Below are 15079 nucleotides of genomic sequence, written 5' to 3' on the forward strand. Positions count from 1 at the left end.
GCATGCAGCGGGCCAGAAGAATGCAACAGGCCAGCACGCACACACACACACACACACACACACACAGTCACTAAGCAACATGATCGACTAGTCAGTGTGTTGTTCTGTAACAACCTTCAGAGCATCTACAGCGTGTGGGCTATGGGACTAAAGTGAGGGCTCGGCCAGCACTCATTGTCGTGGTGGTTTTGTACATCTGCCCCCAACTTAAGAGGAAGCAGAGTTACAAGCAGCTCATCCAGACAGCTTCGGTGTTCGGATTTCAACCTCGCAGACCATACATTTGACCCCCCTGTTATCGATGCAACCAAAGGGTAACAACTCCAGATCTGGGTCCTCAGCTGTTCACTTTGGAGTAATGTCAAAAAGTTCCATCCACTCAGATCAAATACTGAGGGAATACTAAGCTCGATGAGAACTGAGTTCAATTACATCCATTCTAAGGTTCACAATTATTGAGGCAACACATAGTTTACAATATAGTGACAAGCCTTATTTTTTGTGACCATTAAGAAAATAAACCAGCAATGCAGCGGGGGTGTAAACCAGGGGTGTCACCCTCCGCGTCCCCCCGCGTCGACCGTACCCTCCGCGTCCCCCCCGCGTCGACCGTACCCTCCGCGTCCCCCCCGCGTCGACCGTACCCTCCGCGTCGACCGTACCCTCCACGCCCCCCCCGTCGACCGGACCGCCGCCGACATCAAAGTGGCCAGTATGTGCCCCCCTACCTACACCCCTGGTGCAAAGGGATGGAGTTAGCTGGATGAATACTTACAACTACAATCACTGAAATGATGAGTGAGACGTTCAGCTCGCATGAAGCTTAGAAAACAGAATATGATGTCCGCCCACAACCCATCAGACTCCCTCCATGATTCAAACCCTGCGTGTGATCTAATCCTTCTACCTCTGAATGGTCAGAAAAGAGATAGATAGATATCAGGAGTCAGTACAATCAGACTGACATTAGGCTACAGCTACATCAGATTCCTCCAACAATATTAACTTACTTATCATTAAGTTATCCAGCAATATGGATATTTATGAGTGCTTAGTGTAGTTGATATAAAAGCACCCGCTGTCCATAAGCAGAGCAGGTCTGTATTCTGACTCTGCAGCATTGTTGTGCTATTCAGCAGTCAGTGAGGTTTTCAACCAATGCAGCGGCACACGTGTGCAGGTCATTCATGTGGCATACTCACCGGCTTGCACCGACATCAGTGAGCCACAAGTTTAAAGGAACATGGACACAGCGATGGGAGAGGAAAGAAAAGAGGTCATCAATCACATGACAGCTGACATGGAAGCAGACAGCATGCAGCAGCAAGCAAGTTGGATTTCTCATTTGAGACATCTTGGAGACCATTGAGGGACACATCTGTGCCTCTGCAGCAGCTCTACAGCTGCTGATGGATGGGATGTAAAACCGGTTTCATTCTTCGAAGGGCTTCAGTGTGTTCACAGAGTTTACTTTATACCGGGATGTATAGCGATGAGCTCTACTTAGGAGCTCCTGAGAAGGACCCCGCCTCGCCCCAGTACTCGATGTTAGTGTGTGTAGGTGTGAACAGGGTGCTGCTGAAAATAAGACCAAACTAACGTAGCATACCAGCATACACCTTTTCTTACTGCCTTCAAGCGCCTCTTTGAGGGCTCCATTTTAAAAGCACTGTTCCAATGAGCAGCAGAAAGGTCATGAGTGCAGGTCAATTATATTACTCATTGCAGCTGGACCAATCACAGCGCGGTAAGAACACAACGTTCAGCTTCTCTCAGGGAGCATCATGTCTGTCTGAAGCAGAGCATCAACGTGTGACAGCAATAAATATATCACACTACTAGCAAATCGGTGGCAGAGTAGGGAGGGTCTCCATAAATGGGGCAATTTAACAAAAATGAAACTATATAACTACTATGGACTAGTAACTGTCTGATGGCATCCTAATTCATGGCATGACTAATCATGATTACACCACAGAGCTGCTATTCCAAATGAGTTTTTAAATCGAGGACTGTTTTTTTTAGAATGTAACCACAAAACGGGGAATCTCTGCATATTGTCTGTCTGTAAGAATTGTCAGTCACTCTCACAATGCATTATCATTTCCATAGTTATAAGACATTATAATCTAATCTTTCCACCTCTGAATGGTCAGAATAAGGACAATGACATATCACAGTGTGGTGTTAAAATATTATTCTGTGTTATGCTATCCAGCAATATGGGTATTTATGAGTGCTAATAAATGAAATTATTAGAGATTTGTAGGCATTGTTAGTATGTTTATAACAAAATATAGTCATAGGTGTAATAGAAAGAATTACCCATGTTTGTGTGTATAAAATGATGTACTGAACAAAATGTGTTAATATATGTTAATATCTATATAGATGATATCTATGTATCTATCTATCTATATGGAAATATGTTAAATCTTTTTTCTGCTTTATTATGACTGACGTGGCAGTAAACATGACCTGTTTGTACAAACAGTGATGAAACACTGATGTCCCCCCACTGAATTAACGACTTATAGTGCACAAGTACCAGTTATACATTGTTGTCATTTCTGTGTTGACCTTTCACTGATTCATTTAGGAGAAGGGGTATAAACATTCTTGTTTACTCACTGCTTTTCTCAGTGGCTGGAGTCACTTATGCAAATCATTCCCCTATTTCAGTCGCAGCACTGTAAAGTGTGTGTGTGTGTCTTACCACCAGCACATGCTCCAGCAGTCCCAGATATCCACAAGCACATTCATTGCCGAAGCGCAGAGCTCTCATCTGGACCTCCTGGCTGACCTCGGGGTGGTAGGCAGCTTCCTGGGAAGGCAAACGGGCAGAAGTACGTCGGCCAATGTGCACGTTAAGACATAATGATTATAAAGAGGAAACAGCTTTGTTTTATGTCAGCCGATTAACATCAGAGAAATGTTGGGTCGCTTCAAAGACTAATAAGTTGAGAAGAAGCTTTACCCACCTGACTGAAATGTTAACATTATAGTAAAGATTGGACAGACACGGGATATTGACAGACACTATACTGATTAAATATACAGGTGACTACCTGCAGTTCAGAAATCAGATTTCAGTAGCGACATAATGAACATTCGTGAGCTAAAGAGTTTTAATCGGTGGTTACAATAAAACACACAAAAGCCATCAATACTGGCAAATTGATGGGAGCAGCCCACGGCTGCACTGACTGCAGGCCGCGGTGGTCCTGGGTCTCTGGACTCTGCCTGAATCTCTGTAGCCTCAAGTCATCTGGTTTCACCAGAATCCATCACGGTGGCACCGATGACGAGCATTTAGAAGAACTATGTAGGAATAGAGCATCTTTTCTCCTATGGCCTCGTCTACTGGTACCAGCTCACAGCTCCTCACTGGGACTTTAATGTCCAAATGGTATTTCCTAGTGACATAGCAACGGTTTTAGAATAAACGTTGTTACCTTGCAGGAGTGCAGCATGTCAGCGATGGCCCTTCGGCTGAGGTTGGCCGTGGCAATGATGTCTTCCTGACGACAAGAATTCCCCGCAGCCACTGCCTTCGCTGTTGCCATGGTGATTCCTTTAGTCGTGCGAATGAACTCCTCTGGCGTGGTCGTCTTCGGTGGCGGGTCAGAGAGGTTGAATACCTGTGTGGCGAAGGACAGGGAACTGCTAAAAACCCGGTGTTCGTTCCTCCAACAACAGGTCGGGAATCTGCCCTTCGGTCCGGTTTCAGCTGGTAATACGAACAGCTTCTTCTACTGGTTGTGGTAATAAAGGGACATCAATCCCGGATGGATATGGACAGCAATGTATTGACAAGTCTGAAGAGTGTGAGTACTTACAGCCAGCTCCTGCTTGATGTGTTCAATTGTGGCCTCCAACGCTCTGGTCCCCTTAGTGGCTTCATCCTCTACTGCCTTCACCGTCTTCAGGAGGGACGTCACGTTCGTCACCATCACCTAGAGCAGCCAGGACATATCATAAGGCTATGGACAGACTGATGGCAGAGAAAAGGGCTCACTGATGCATCGCACGCTGACACGCGTCCCAGCGATTACCAGAGAACACACAGGACAACAATGTGTGGCTGTAACATGCAGTGTGTGTGTTCAACGGTACATAAAAACACACAACATATTATAGCATCAAGAGCAGGACAGTGCTAACCTGGTGTCATGTGACTTACCTTAGCAGAGCTCTTCAGCTGCAGCATGCTGGGGTCGTCATGTGGTTTGCCTGCAGCGGCCTTCGTGGCACTAATGAGGTTGCTCAGAGCTTTGGCCACATCTTTCACTGCATTGATCAAGACCACCTGAAGGATGCAGAAGCAGCACTTTACACAGTGATGCACTCACAGCTGGAGTGAGTGACCTCGAGACTCAGAGTAGCAGGATATCGAGGATATAGAACGGGACATATATAGGAGGTAAGATCAAGGCCAGCCTAAACGTAGAAAAGACCAAAATAAATTAAATGAGCATTCAGCTTTTTACCTTAGAAATACTTTTAGAAATAGTTTAGTTTTCTTTACAATTAGTTTTCTTTAAGAAAAGCATTTGTTTGTTTGTTTGTACTTTTACATTATGTAGCGAGCTCCATTTCTACATGTTGCCATCGACTACTTTCCCACGGTTTAGAGTAAAGACAAACACAGCTGACGTGTTTTCAGCGGTTCTACCTGAGTTTCTGGGTCTTCAGAACCCAGACTGGCAGCTCCCAGTTTGACCACATCAGCCAGTTTGGTGATGGTGTGCACTGAAGACTGGGCAGCCTGGGCCAGTTTCTCCTGACTGGCTCCAGCACCAGACACCAGCATCTTGGTGTCCTCCACCAGAGCCTTTGCCGTCTTCAGGATGTATTCTCTGCACACAGGAAGGTCACAGAGTCGCATGAAAATGGGACAGATTGATCCCGACAGATGATATATTGGTTCTCCATTTAATAGTGAAAATACATATTTAATAGTGAAAGTGATAACCTCATAACGGGCAAGACAATGCGACATTCAATTCACTTCCATGCTAAAATGCTACGTACATTATAGTTTGGGATTCACCAATTCATTGCTGCATAAAAACCATTTACATTTGAATTAAAATTAATTTTGAAGTTGCGCTTGTACCACTTAAGATATTGGTAATTGATAATAAGTCAGTAATGTACAGACACTGCACTGCTATTGAAAGTTACAGACTTATTAAAGATACAGCAAAGAGAACATTAAATCCACTAACACACGTCAAGAAGCGGAAACAGTCCCTCCTGCCCGGTCAGAAGCACACAGCTCAGCCATTTCATCGCGCTTCTCTAGTCTACGTTGTGCATGTATGAGTGATGCTTTTAGGTTTTAAAGGTTTTAAATACAACAACCATATGCAGTGCCACAAATAAAACTAAAATCTATATGGTCTCGTGTTTAGCATTTCTTTCTTTCGCTAATTATATTAGATTTTACGAATGCAGACGCTTCCTCATACCAACAGAAAAACAAGATCCAAATGCAAATAAAATTATTTTGTTTTTTGAAAGACCCCTTTCAAATCTACAGTAAAAACGGTAGAGCTCCAGGTGGTACTTTGGACGGACAAGTGAAAAAATATGTGGTGTACAGTTGTTGCTACGGTTACTCGGTGTTTAAGGATAGAGGCCTCTGCAGGTAAAGACAGTCCTTAGCAGTTAGCAATTAAACAGTTTATATTGAGAAGATTGAAAGAGAAAGGAAAACATAAACCTGACTAAAAGGAGTTGAGTGACTTTTATGGGCCAAATTTTACCGGACAAAGGGACTAAAACTTAAGAGAACAGGTGAGCTGAGCAGCCATCCTCGTCCTCTCCTCCCCGATGGGACACAGCGAGTCATCAACACATCCAACACCCCAGGGTGCCCAAGGAAAAAAACTCTGTGTTTGCTGATGCAGAGGCTTGTTTAAGCCAACAGTAAAATAGACCCCTAAGAAACAAACAGGATACGTACACAATATGTACTTCATATTTGTCTCACTGATCGTGTTCGTGATCATTTTGCTGAAATGGTTCTGTGTCCCTTTAGTCTATTCTGTTGCTCTGCCCCATGGCTGAGGTGTCATGGTACTGCTCCTGTGATGTGTTCTATGTTTAATGCTGTTTAATAGGATAAATTAAAATATTCACAATGAAGTTGATATTGTCTTTCCAAAATAAATAGCTAAAAAACTAAGTTAATTCATTGCCTGTCCAACCCAGTGATGCTGTGTCTATGATAGGATACATGCCACAATCTATTTTACTTCTGGGGAATCAATGATGAATGAACAGTCGGTCGTACCTGTGGTCAGCGAAGGTCTCTGCGTTCTCTCTGTTCAGAGTGCCAGCAGTGGCAAACATGATGGTGGTGTCGAGGTCTGCAATGATTCCAGACACGGCGCTGGCTGCTGTGATGCAGGCCTGGGTGCCACGGTTACCTGCCTGCAGGGATGCCAACACATGGGAGACCTGCAAGAAGAAGGTGTAATGAGTGCACGTTGGACTGGTGCATATCTAGTAGAGAAACAGTGACTGAACAGGTAGAAGATGTAAGGTGAGGTGGGACCTTCTCTGAGACTTTACGGGCGCCTTCGATCAGCTCTTTCTTGGTGAACGAGTCGTTGGGGCTGCACTGCAGAGCTCCCGCTTTGGTCACCAGACCTGTGCAGCTGAAACCCAGCTCACCCACCTGTTTCTTAATGTGAGAGCCAATCTGGACACAAACAAAAGACACACACACATTTGAATAACAGCACCAACAAGATGTCAGATAGTGTCTATGGCTTTATTTACTTCATCATTCTCTGCAGTCACGGCTGCATATTTGGCCTCATTGGCAAGATTTCCAAACTCATTGGTAAGCTGGTTGGCCAATCCCCCAAGGTCATCGGGGTTAGTGTTAGACTTGGTCACCTGAGGAGAGACAAAAACAACAACAGCTGAGTGAAGAAGAAGAAGTTTTCACCAGGTAGATGATAAAAGAAACAAATCCTAGATACTGAGAATAAAGTTTTTCATTTTATGTTGGGAAGGTTTCTTTTAAAATCTTTAAAATCTCTGCCCTAGATTATTTCCTTGGGCAAGATGCTTAACGTAAATTGATTCTGCAGGCTGTGCCATCATGCTGTGAATGAATGGGTATATGCACTGGACTGTCACAATGATACAATCAACTTTTCACATGTTACACTAGATTTGAGTCACCAGAATTACGCTGGCCATTGAATGGCTTACCATCTCCTGCACTGTGACAGCTATGGCTTTGGCGGTCTTGACCATGGTAGTCTGATAGTCCACGAAGGTGCCTTCAGGCTCAAGGGAATGTGTGTCTTCCATTTTATTGATGGATTCGTTGATAGAGTCAACCATGCCCCCCACAGCGCCTGCTGCACTGGCTGCCTCAGCCAGCGTGGCACCCAAGTCATCTACGGCTTCTTTCATCATCTGCACAGACTCCTCCAGGGCCTCCTGCATGTGTGCTGCCTGCAGAAGGGAAAACACATTTAGCAGGAAAACAAAAAAATATTCAACCAGAACATTCAAACAACAGCCATGTAAATAGTAATGCAAGTAATAAAATAATTGAGCTTGTATTCATAAAATGTGAATTCACAAAAGGTCTAAAATAAATATTGTCTTAAGCCCCTAATTGCAATATTGTAACGTCACATTCCAACGTAATGTTACAAAAGCATAGACGATCTTCTCAGGATCAGCAGGAGAGAGGAAAGATATCTCCTATATTATGATTATTCAAGCAAGAAAAACACATTTCTAAAATGAATGGGCAGGTTCCTCTGGCAGCTTCTTCAGAGAACCCAAAGTAACAAGTGCCAGCTTTAGTACCTTGGGGTTTCCTCCGGCCTCCTTGGCAGTGTAGAGCATCTGCAGGGCCGACTCGGTGAGGGTTTTTGTCTGGTCCAGGACAGCCATCTGCTGTTGGCTGCTGACGATCTTAGACGCTGTGCCTATGGCTGCCATGATCAGGGGCTCAAAGTAGCTGGCCATCTGAGATACCTGATCCAATGATAAATACATGTCATGTTTTAAACAAATTGAATTAATGGCCGTCTTTAGATGGACCTCTTGTGGTCTCAGCCGTCTAGTGGTGTCCTGTGTTCTACCTTATGTCCCAGCTGGGAGGCCTCAGAGCGAGCAGCGACAGCAACAGGATCAATCAAGTTACTGATTTCATTGACCGAGGCCGCCATCTGCTGATGGAGATTCTGCAATAGATAAATGCATAATATCGGTGAATAAAGCTTTATACATCTCTGTGCTTATAACAAATGGCATTTATGAAATAGTATGGACTTCAATGTGCTCATTGCCCCCCACAGGCTCTGCTGTTTCTGACCCCAACCCTCTTTCAGGACCAGAATGCTTCCTGCTCAGTCGCACACACATGCACACACGCAAACTCGGCTCAAATTAATGCATAGGATGTTGAAGATTATATTTTTCAATTTGCAAAGGGAGATAAAAGAATAAGAAGAGGTTATTGAGTTGACTAAACAGGTTTAGTCTGGACAGAGCTGGTTCTTTCTCTAACGTTCCGTGTTTCACTATGTGAATCGCTTCAGCGTGACCAAATAAGGAAGCTCCAAAGACACCACGTCTGTCAGTGACAGACAGGTCGAACTGTGCTGGGGCCCCGCCCCCTCATGTTACCACAGTCAACCGCCCCTCGCAAATCATTCTCGTTTTCTTCCCGTGAAGAACCTATAGATCCCCTAGATCTCTTTAAGGGTGTTCCAGTGCAGGATGTTGGTGCTGCAGCGAGCTGGACTACGCCTCACACTTTTGTAAGGTTTTACAGGCTGGATGTCTCAGGACCGTCCTTGGCACGCGCTGTGCTAGAGTCCCTGTGATAGTCATCACCGAGCTAAACAAATTTTGGCTTTGGGAACTTCATGCAATCTGGGAGCGGTCTATATCTCACATAGCGAAAGGCCAAACTATGTGTCACTTAACGTAACCTCGGTCAGAGTGAGGTGTTTCACCAACACGTCCCTCCTTGCATTGACACAGACTGTGGTAACATGAGGGGTCGGGGACCCAGCACAGTTCGACCTAGTGTCATTGGAGCAGGAAGCGAGTCCCTTAGTGAAACACCTCACGCTGTTATCAAAGAACCAGGGTCACGTTAAGTAACCTCGGTCCGTGGATGCTTACCTCCATGGAGATGTCTTCTCGGGGTGTTAGATGCTGGCTTATGGCAGCCAGAGAAGCTTGATCAACCTCACGGATGCAGCCGTTCAGCACCTCAACAGCATCGTCACATTCTCTCTGGCCAGGAGCTTTCTCTCTGCACAAAAACACACAGATGGAGGGCTTGTACGGTGAAAGCTACATTGAATAAGCAAGTACTACTGCACTCTCATAACATGCTCGACAATACATAAAACAACAAGTAGAGAAACAAACTCAAATAATCGATATGTGACCTTTTGTTTCTCAGCATTCTGGGTTCTACACTCCTCAGTCAGCAAGGTCATATTTAACATCTGCTCTTTATTATAACGACTAACCTTTTTTTTGCATTTCATATCAAGCCCTATAAAACATGGCTAAAAAAACATGGCACACGTCTATGTGATAGCCCAGTGTGTGGACAGTAAGCGTGGAAAGTTTCAGGTTGATCGAGTACTGAAAACTACCCTAGGAGAGGCTTTTGTACAGGCCTCACAGCGGAGAAACGGCAGGATTTCTTTCCTCTGGTTGGCCAATCTGTTCAGTTCACTTTTTTTGGTCGTCTGATCGCATCAGATTTCAACTAACACCACGCGGAACAGAGCGACAGCCTCATTCGAAACGTTACGAATGAGGCTGTAGTCAGCGCTGTCTGGGTTAGCGATTACACAAACTGCTGTGTTCAAGTTAACTGGACTTTGCACAACATTTTTTACGTCGGTTTGACTAATGTTTCGAACGGTGTGAAGCACTTAAATATTCGTTTGTGATGAAAACTCCCGTTAGAAGTTTCAGTCTCGGTTTCTGACCAAATTTGTTAATGTTAAAGGAAGTGTTTTCTACCGTTATATTAGGTGGGGGCTCCACCCCCCTTGAAGGTTAAAGTTATTTTGTTTAGTTTTATTTTGTGTGTAGGTGCCTCCTCACCCGCAAAGCGTGAAACCGAGGTGGAACACTGGAGCGGGACCACACCCTGGAATCAGGCTACAGTTCACATTAGCTTTGCTCTCTTCCCCGCTACTGTATTTACAATGTACAGCAGGCCACTTTTACTGTGTGGCCCATCTTCTACTCTTCTACAGATCTACACTCACCAGCCATTTTATTAGGTCCACCTTGCTAGTAAAAGGTTGGACCCCCTTTTGCCTTCAGAACTCAACCTTAATTCTTTGTGGCACACCAGGTGTTGGAAACATTCCTCGCAGATGTTGATCCCTTTTGACATGAGAGCATCACGCAGCTGCTGCACATTTGTCGGCTGAAGATCTATGATGCGAATCTCCTGTTTCACCACATCCCAAAGGTGTTCTATTGACTGCTGAATGTGGACAACAACGTCCTCCTAAATGTGGACGTGTTCACCCTTCTTACTTCTTTACTTAAGCCTGCACGACCAGCCAAGTTCAAAAGGACAAACCACAAAGTGGAACCAACGGGTTGTAAATACTGAAGACGAGTACTTGGCTCTGCTAACATCCCAGAGAAGAAGTGGCGGTACAGTTACCTCATGTTGGTGATGAGTTTCTTGATGGAGTCAGACACAGTCCTGGAGTGTCCGGCCAACACAGACCACTTGGGGGGGTCTTTGGGGTTGACAGCCAGAGAGCGGGCCGTCTGGATCAGGCCGGTCGAGCTCTCCAGCATCGTCTTTGCTGCCGCCACGATGGGCTCCATGGCTGCGTGACCCTGAGAAAACCATCCACGGAGTGAGCAATACGGAACGCTGGTGTTCCCAGAAGTGGTCCTTAAACATATCACATGAAAGATTCAGTTGAATAAAAAATGGTGACCCTGAAGCATTTATCCTTACTTTTAATGAGCACTTGGCAGGGAACCGCTCAAACAGAAGCCTTCTGTTGTCTTCATTATTTACGGTAGTAGTAGACCACGAAAGGTCATCCTGGGTCATTCATTGCCAAACTTACTTGTTTAGGTGAGCGCATACCTCTGGACTTATCTGAGCAGGAATGCTGGCAAACTCTGGGTTGGAGGCGAAGGCGGTGAGGTTGTCAACAGCTTCTATCAGAGGCCCAGTGGCAGCCTTGCACTTCTCTCGGTTCTCTTGGTTAAAGGCTCCATCCAAAGCCTAGAGACGGGATTACACAGGATTACACCGAGGTATGGATGCTTTTGGACCAGAGTGGCTGTCATTCCAGACCAAGACAATATCGTAGGTTCATATTGTTTAATGCGTTGCTTAAGGGACATTTGCTGCTTAATAATCCAGGCCTGGTCTTTGATTTGGACTAGGACTAAACAAGCTAGTTTGAATGGACAGAAGTAGAAATGATCATTTGTTGTCTGCTGTATCACTTCACTGCTCACAGCAGATACGTGCATCATCACGTCAGTCACAAAGGTCTCCAATTACACCAAGAAAAGTCTCTACATGTATTTATTTTTAACGGTTTGACAAGTGGCGTGAGCCAGCTTGGGTCAAACCACCCTGGTATGGTGGGAACCAGGTCTATGGGTTTTTAGGATAATTAAATCAAATAGTATATTGTTTACTTATTATTTGTTTACTCATTATTTACTAAATGACTAGTTTTAAAGGAGAGCAGCAAAACCTCCTCAGCTCTGCGATTTCGCTCTCTTGGTGAAACGGCCCTGAGATCGGATTGGTCAAGCCACAACGCCACAGGGGTCCGTGTGCTCTGGACTGAGAGTTGATAAGAAAAAAAGAAAAAGACTTAATTTGTAGTTTGGTTGTTAGTCCCTTTTTTCGGTGGTTCCCCGCTATTTTATCAATTGTTTTAGTAGTTATTAATAATGGGGCGACGGTGCCGCATGGAGTAGAGAGGGATGCGCCATGAACCGCAAGGTTGGCGGTTCGAACTCCGGCTGCTCCATGAGACACCCAACCCCTAATTGCTCCCCGGGCTGAAATGTAAAACCATGGGATAAAAATTCAATGTAAGTCGCTTTGGATAAAAGCGTCAGCTAAATGACCTGTAATGTAATAATAATTATATTGTCAATGATTCAATCTCACACCAGCTATTGACCAAAACAATGCCCCTACACGGTTCCCAACACTACTATTCTATGTTCAAACTGCACCATCTTTTCATTAAATCCATTTCAGTTCAAAACATCGATTTGGCTCACGGCTTGTCATTAAGTTGTGATGGTTGGGCTTGCATCCAGAGACGCTGAGAACCACTGATTTAGAGGACACCGCATCCAAAACGTGTCTCAGAACAGCTATTTAACACTTCAACCTTCAGACATGATGCTAAGAAATTAAAACCATGCATTTTCTTTCACTCATCACATATTGTCTTTTCATTACAATGATGATAAATTTGACAGGAATGGTACTACGAACCTTTATGGACTTGACGAGGTTGGCAGTGGTGTTGGCCACCTCTTTGGCTGACTGGACAAACTGCCTCTTGGCAACAGGGTTTGAGGTTCTGGAGGAGGCCAGGCGGCAGGCGTTGCACAAAGCGGAGGTGTGTTTGGCCACAATGGTGGCTGCAGAGAGCACCTGGTAGAAAGACATATTCAAGGACATAGCCTCACCATCCCCAACGGAGAAGACCGCTGAGGACTGTGGCTATGAGCGAGATGTCTCGGCGTGTACCTGGGATTGGGTGCATGCTGGGTCCACCAGGTTCTGGCAGGCCATCTGAATAGACTGATTAGCCCGGGCAAACTGAGCGGGGTCCACCAGGCCCTTCTGACCCGCTGAGCTGTTGGGGTCGGATACTCCTACCAGATAGGCAGCCTACGGGCATCAACACATCACTTGTCACTTTACAAGTTCACTCAGCAAAAATATACTGATACTACGTCTGGTTTGCTAAAGACTCTTCACTATTCAGTTTAGCAAGTGTAATAAATGATTGTTCTACTCTAATCAAGTCGATCTTGCAGCTGGTCCCACTGACCGACGGACGTCTCCAGGACAGGTGTTAGTCAATTGGTCAGTTTGGAGCACAGCTGTTCTAATATTTGCGTCCACGGTTGACATCTCAATGTAATCGGCCTGATTAGATAGTGATCTGATACGTATTTGTGGTGAAAGGAGGAGCGGCAAGCTGCATCCCTAGTGTCCACACTGCTGAACTCAATGTGAGGCCGCCTCAGCACGCGGTCAGACTGATCCAATCCGAACGTTGGGAGCCAATGCATCCTGGAATGATTGGACATAAAAGCCAACAAAGACTAAAGGACAAGTGTAACCACGAGACCTCGGTGGTCTCAGACCACAGACACAAGAAGAAACTTTTTACCTGTGCAGCTGCTTCAGTCAGACCGCACAACGCTTTGGAGCCGCCGCTGACTGAATCACCAAACTCTGGCAGGTTGGAGTTCTTGGCATTGTGGGAAATGCCAGCCATCGACTCACCCAAGACCTGTGAACAGGAAACCAGAGATTAACGCAAGAGACGTGGGTTTAGTCCAGAGAACGTCACCACCAACAGACACCAACAGCTCACATCCGTTCCCTTGATCTTCATCTTTGGTCATACAGGTCCTCATAAAATCAAAAAACATTCATCCTTTTTGAGCCCTTCATAGGTCAAAGAACTTTGTAAATGTCTTACAAAGTAAATATTTGTTTTAATTAAGATTTAGCCATCCCTTCTGAAATAAAGGCACACATGTCCACAATCTGCTTCACAGTACAGTGACAGGAAGACAAAAGAATAGAACAGGGTCAAATGTTTAAAAGATTAAACATATAAACAACCTGTAAAACACGTTCAACTAAACTCAAACAACAAAACAGACTTAAGACTAACTTAAGAGGAAGAAGAAGAAGATGTTCTACCTTGGAGTTCTCCATGACGCTGTCGATGCAGTCAAAGTATGACAGCTCATTGACGGCCTCGGTCGGGTTCTCCAGCATGCTCCTCACCGACTGCACACAGGCACAACACACCATGTACGTCAAAGCTGCAAGTCACATGACCGCTCTCCTGTCTGTGTGACACCTGTGTAGAAACACTGACCCATTGCTCATATACTAAACCTGACAGGGCTCCATCCGATCACTCAGACTAAAAAGAAGAGGCGGTGAACTGGGAGAGGACTCGTGGAATACTAACCTCCAGCTCTCTGAGAGCATTGTCACACTCCTTCTGACCAGGAGCCTGCCGGGTGCACATGGTGATCAGCTGGTTGATGCTGTCGGTAACGGCCCTATAAACAGAACAGGGGTTGTAATCGCAGGTAGGCAGTGTAGAGAGGAGCAGCACACAAAGAGACAGGGCGAGGCTCCTCACCGGGCGGCTGCAGCCAGCTGGTTCTTGAGGTTGGGGGAGCTCGGGTCAGTGGACAGGGCTTTGGCTGCCAGCAGCAGCTTGCTGGACGACATGGAGATCGTCTTCAGGTTGGACACCACCTGTGTCTGGTCCTCTTTAGACTGGAGCACAGCAGGAGGAAGGTATTCTCAATATCTCAAAAACTTTACACAAATAGAAAATAGAAGAAGACTGTAAAGCCCTCTGAGGCTAATTTGTGATTTTTGCTATACAAAATAAATTGAAGTAAACGTATATTGTAGAGTCATTGTGTGAAGGTACGGTCACCTATATTCTATTGTGACAGGCGTCAGTAAAGGTAGAGACTTAACAGCAGGCTGCCCCCTCTGTTGCAACGTTTTAAGCCCGTTTCCACTCTTGCCACAACTCTCATCACCTATGAAAGCGTTTTTATTCTGACCTTGGATGTTCCAGCCATGTCAACGCCGGCATTCAGGAAGTTATTGAAGTCCTGTCCAAACTTGCCAGTGGCACTGGCCAGGTTCTGGGTGGTCCCCCTTGAAGCCTGGACCACCTCATTGGCGGACTGGTTCAGACCTGCCGCCACCTCGTTGAGGTGAGCCTGGACCTCCTGGAAGCTCCTTCCACTGGACGGGAACTAGAGGAGGACA

General features: G+C 45.4%; 1 protein-coding gene across 2 annotated transcripts in view; it reads right to left on the reverse strand.

Annotated features, from left to right (window-relative positions):
- Positions 1–15079, reverse strand: part of tln1 (talin 1) — a 57627-nt gene that overhangs the window by 14056 nt on the left and 28492 nt on the right. For both annotated transcript variants that reach the window (XM_040196909.2, XM_078088301.1), the window contains exons 30-50: positions 14869–15066; positions 14430–14569; positions 14253–14346; positions 13976–14065; positions 13434–13556; positions 12782–12925; positions 12524–12685; positions 11138–11278; positions 10697–10878; positions 9175–9307; positions 8124–8225; positions 7846–8016; positions 7234–7482; positions 6793–6912; positions 6566–6712; positions 6302–6468; positions 4676–4859; positions 4184–4309; positions 3840–3956; positions 3456–3641; positions 2717–2824 (exon numbers count right to left, since the gene is read on the reverse strand). In XM_040196909.2, the coding sequence (XP_040052843.2) occupies positions 2717–2824; positions 3456–3641; positions 3840–3956; positions 4184–4309; positions 4676–4859; positions 6302–6468; positions 6566–6712; positions 6793–6912; positions 7234–7482; positions 7846–8016; positions 8124–8225; positions 9175–9307; positions 10697–10878; positions 11138–11278; positions 12524–12685; positions 12782–12925; positions 13434–13556; positions 13976–14065; positions 14253–14346; positions 14430–14569; positions 14869–15066 (3084 nt within the window). The remainder of the gene's footprint in view (positions 1–2716; positions 2825–3455; positions 3642–3839; positions 3957–4183; positions 4310–4675; positions 4860–6301; positions 6469–6565; positions 6713–6792; positions 6913–7233; positions 7483–7845; positions 8017–8123; positions 8226–9174; positions 9308–10696; positions 10879–11137; positions 11279–12523; positions 12686–12781; positions 12926–13433; positions 13557–13975; positions 14066–14252; positions 14347–14429; positions 14570–14868; positions 15067–15079) is intronic.

This window comes from Gasterosteus aculeatus, chromosome 14 (assembly GCF_964276395.1).
Source record: "Gasterosteus aculeatus chromosome 14, fGasAcu3.hap1.1, whole genome shotgun sequence".
Lineage (NCBI taxonomy): Eukaryota > Metazoa > Chordata > Actinopteri > Perciformes > Gasterosteidae > Gasterosteus > Gasterosteus aculeatus.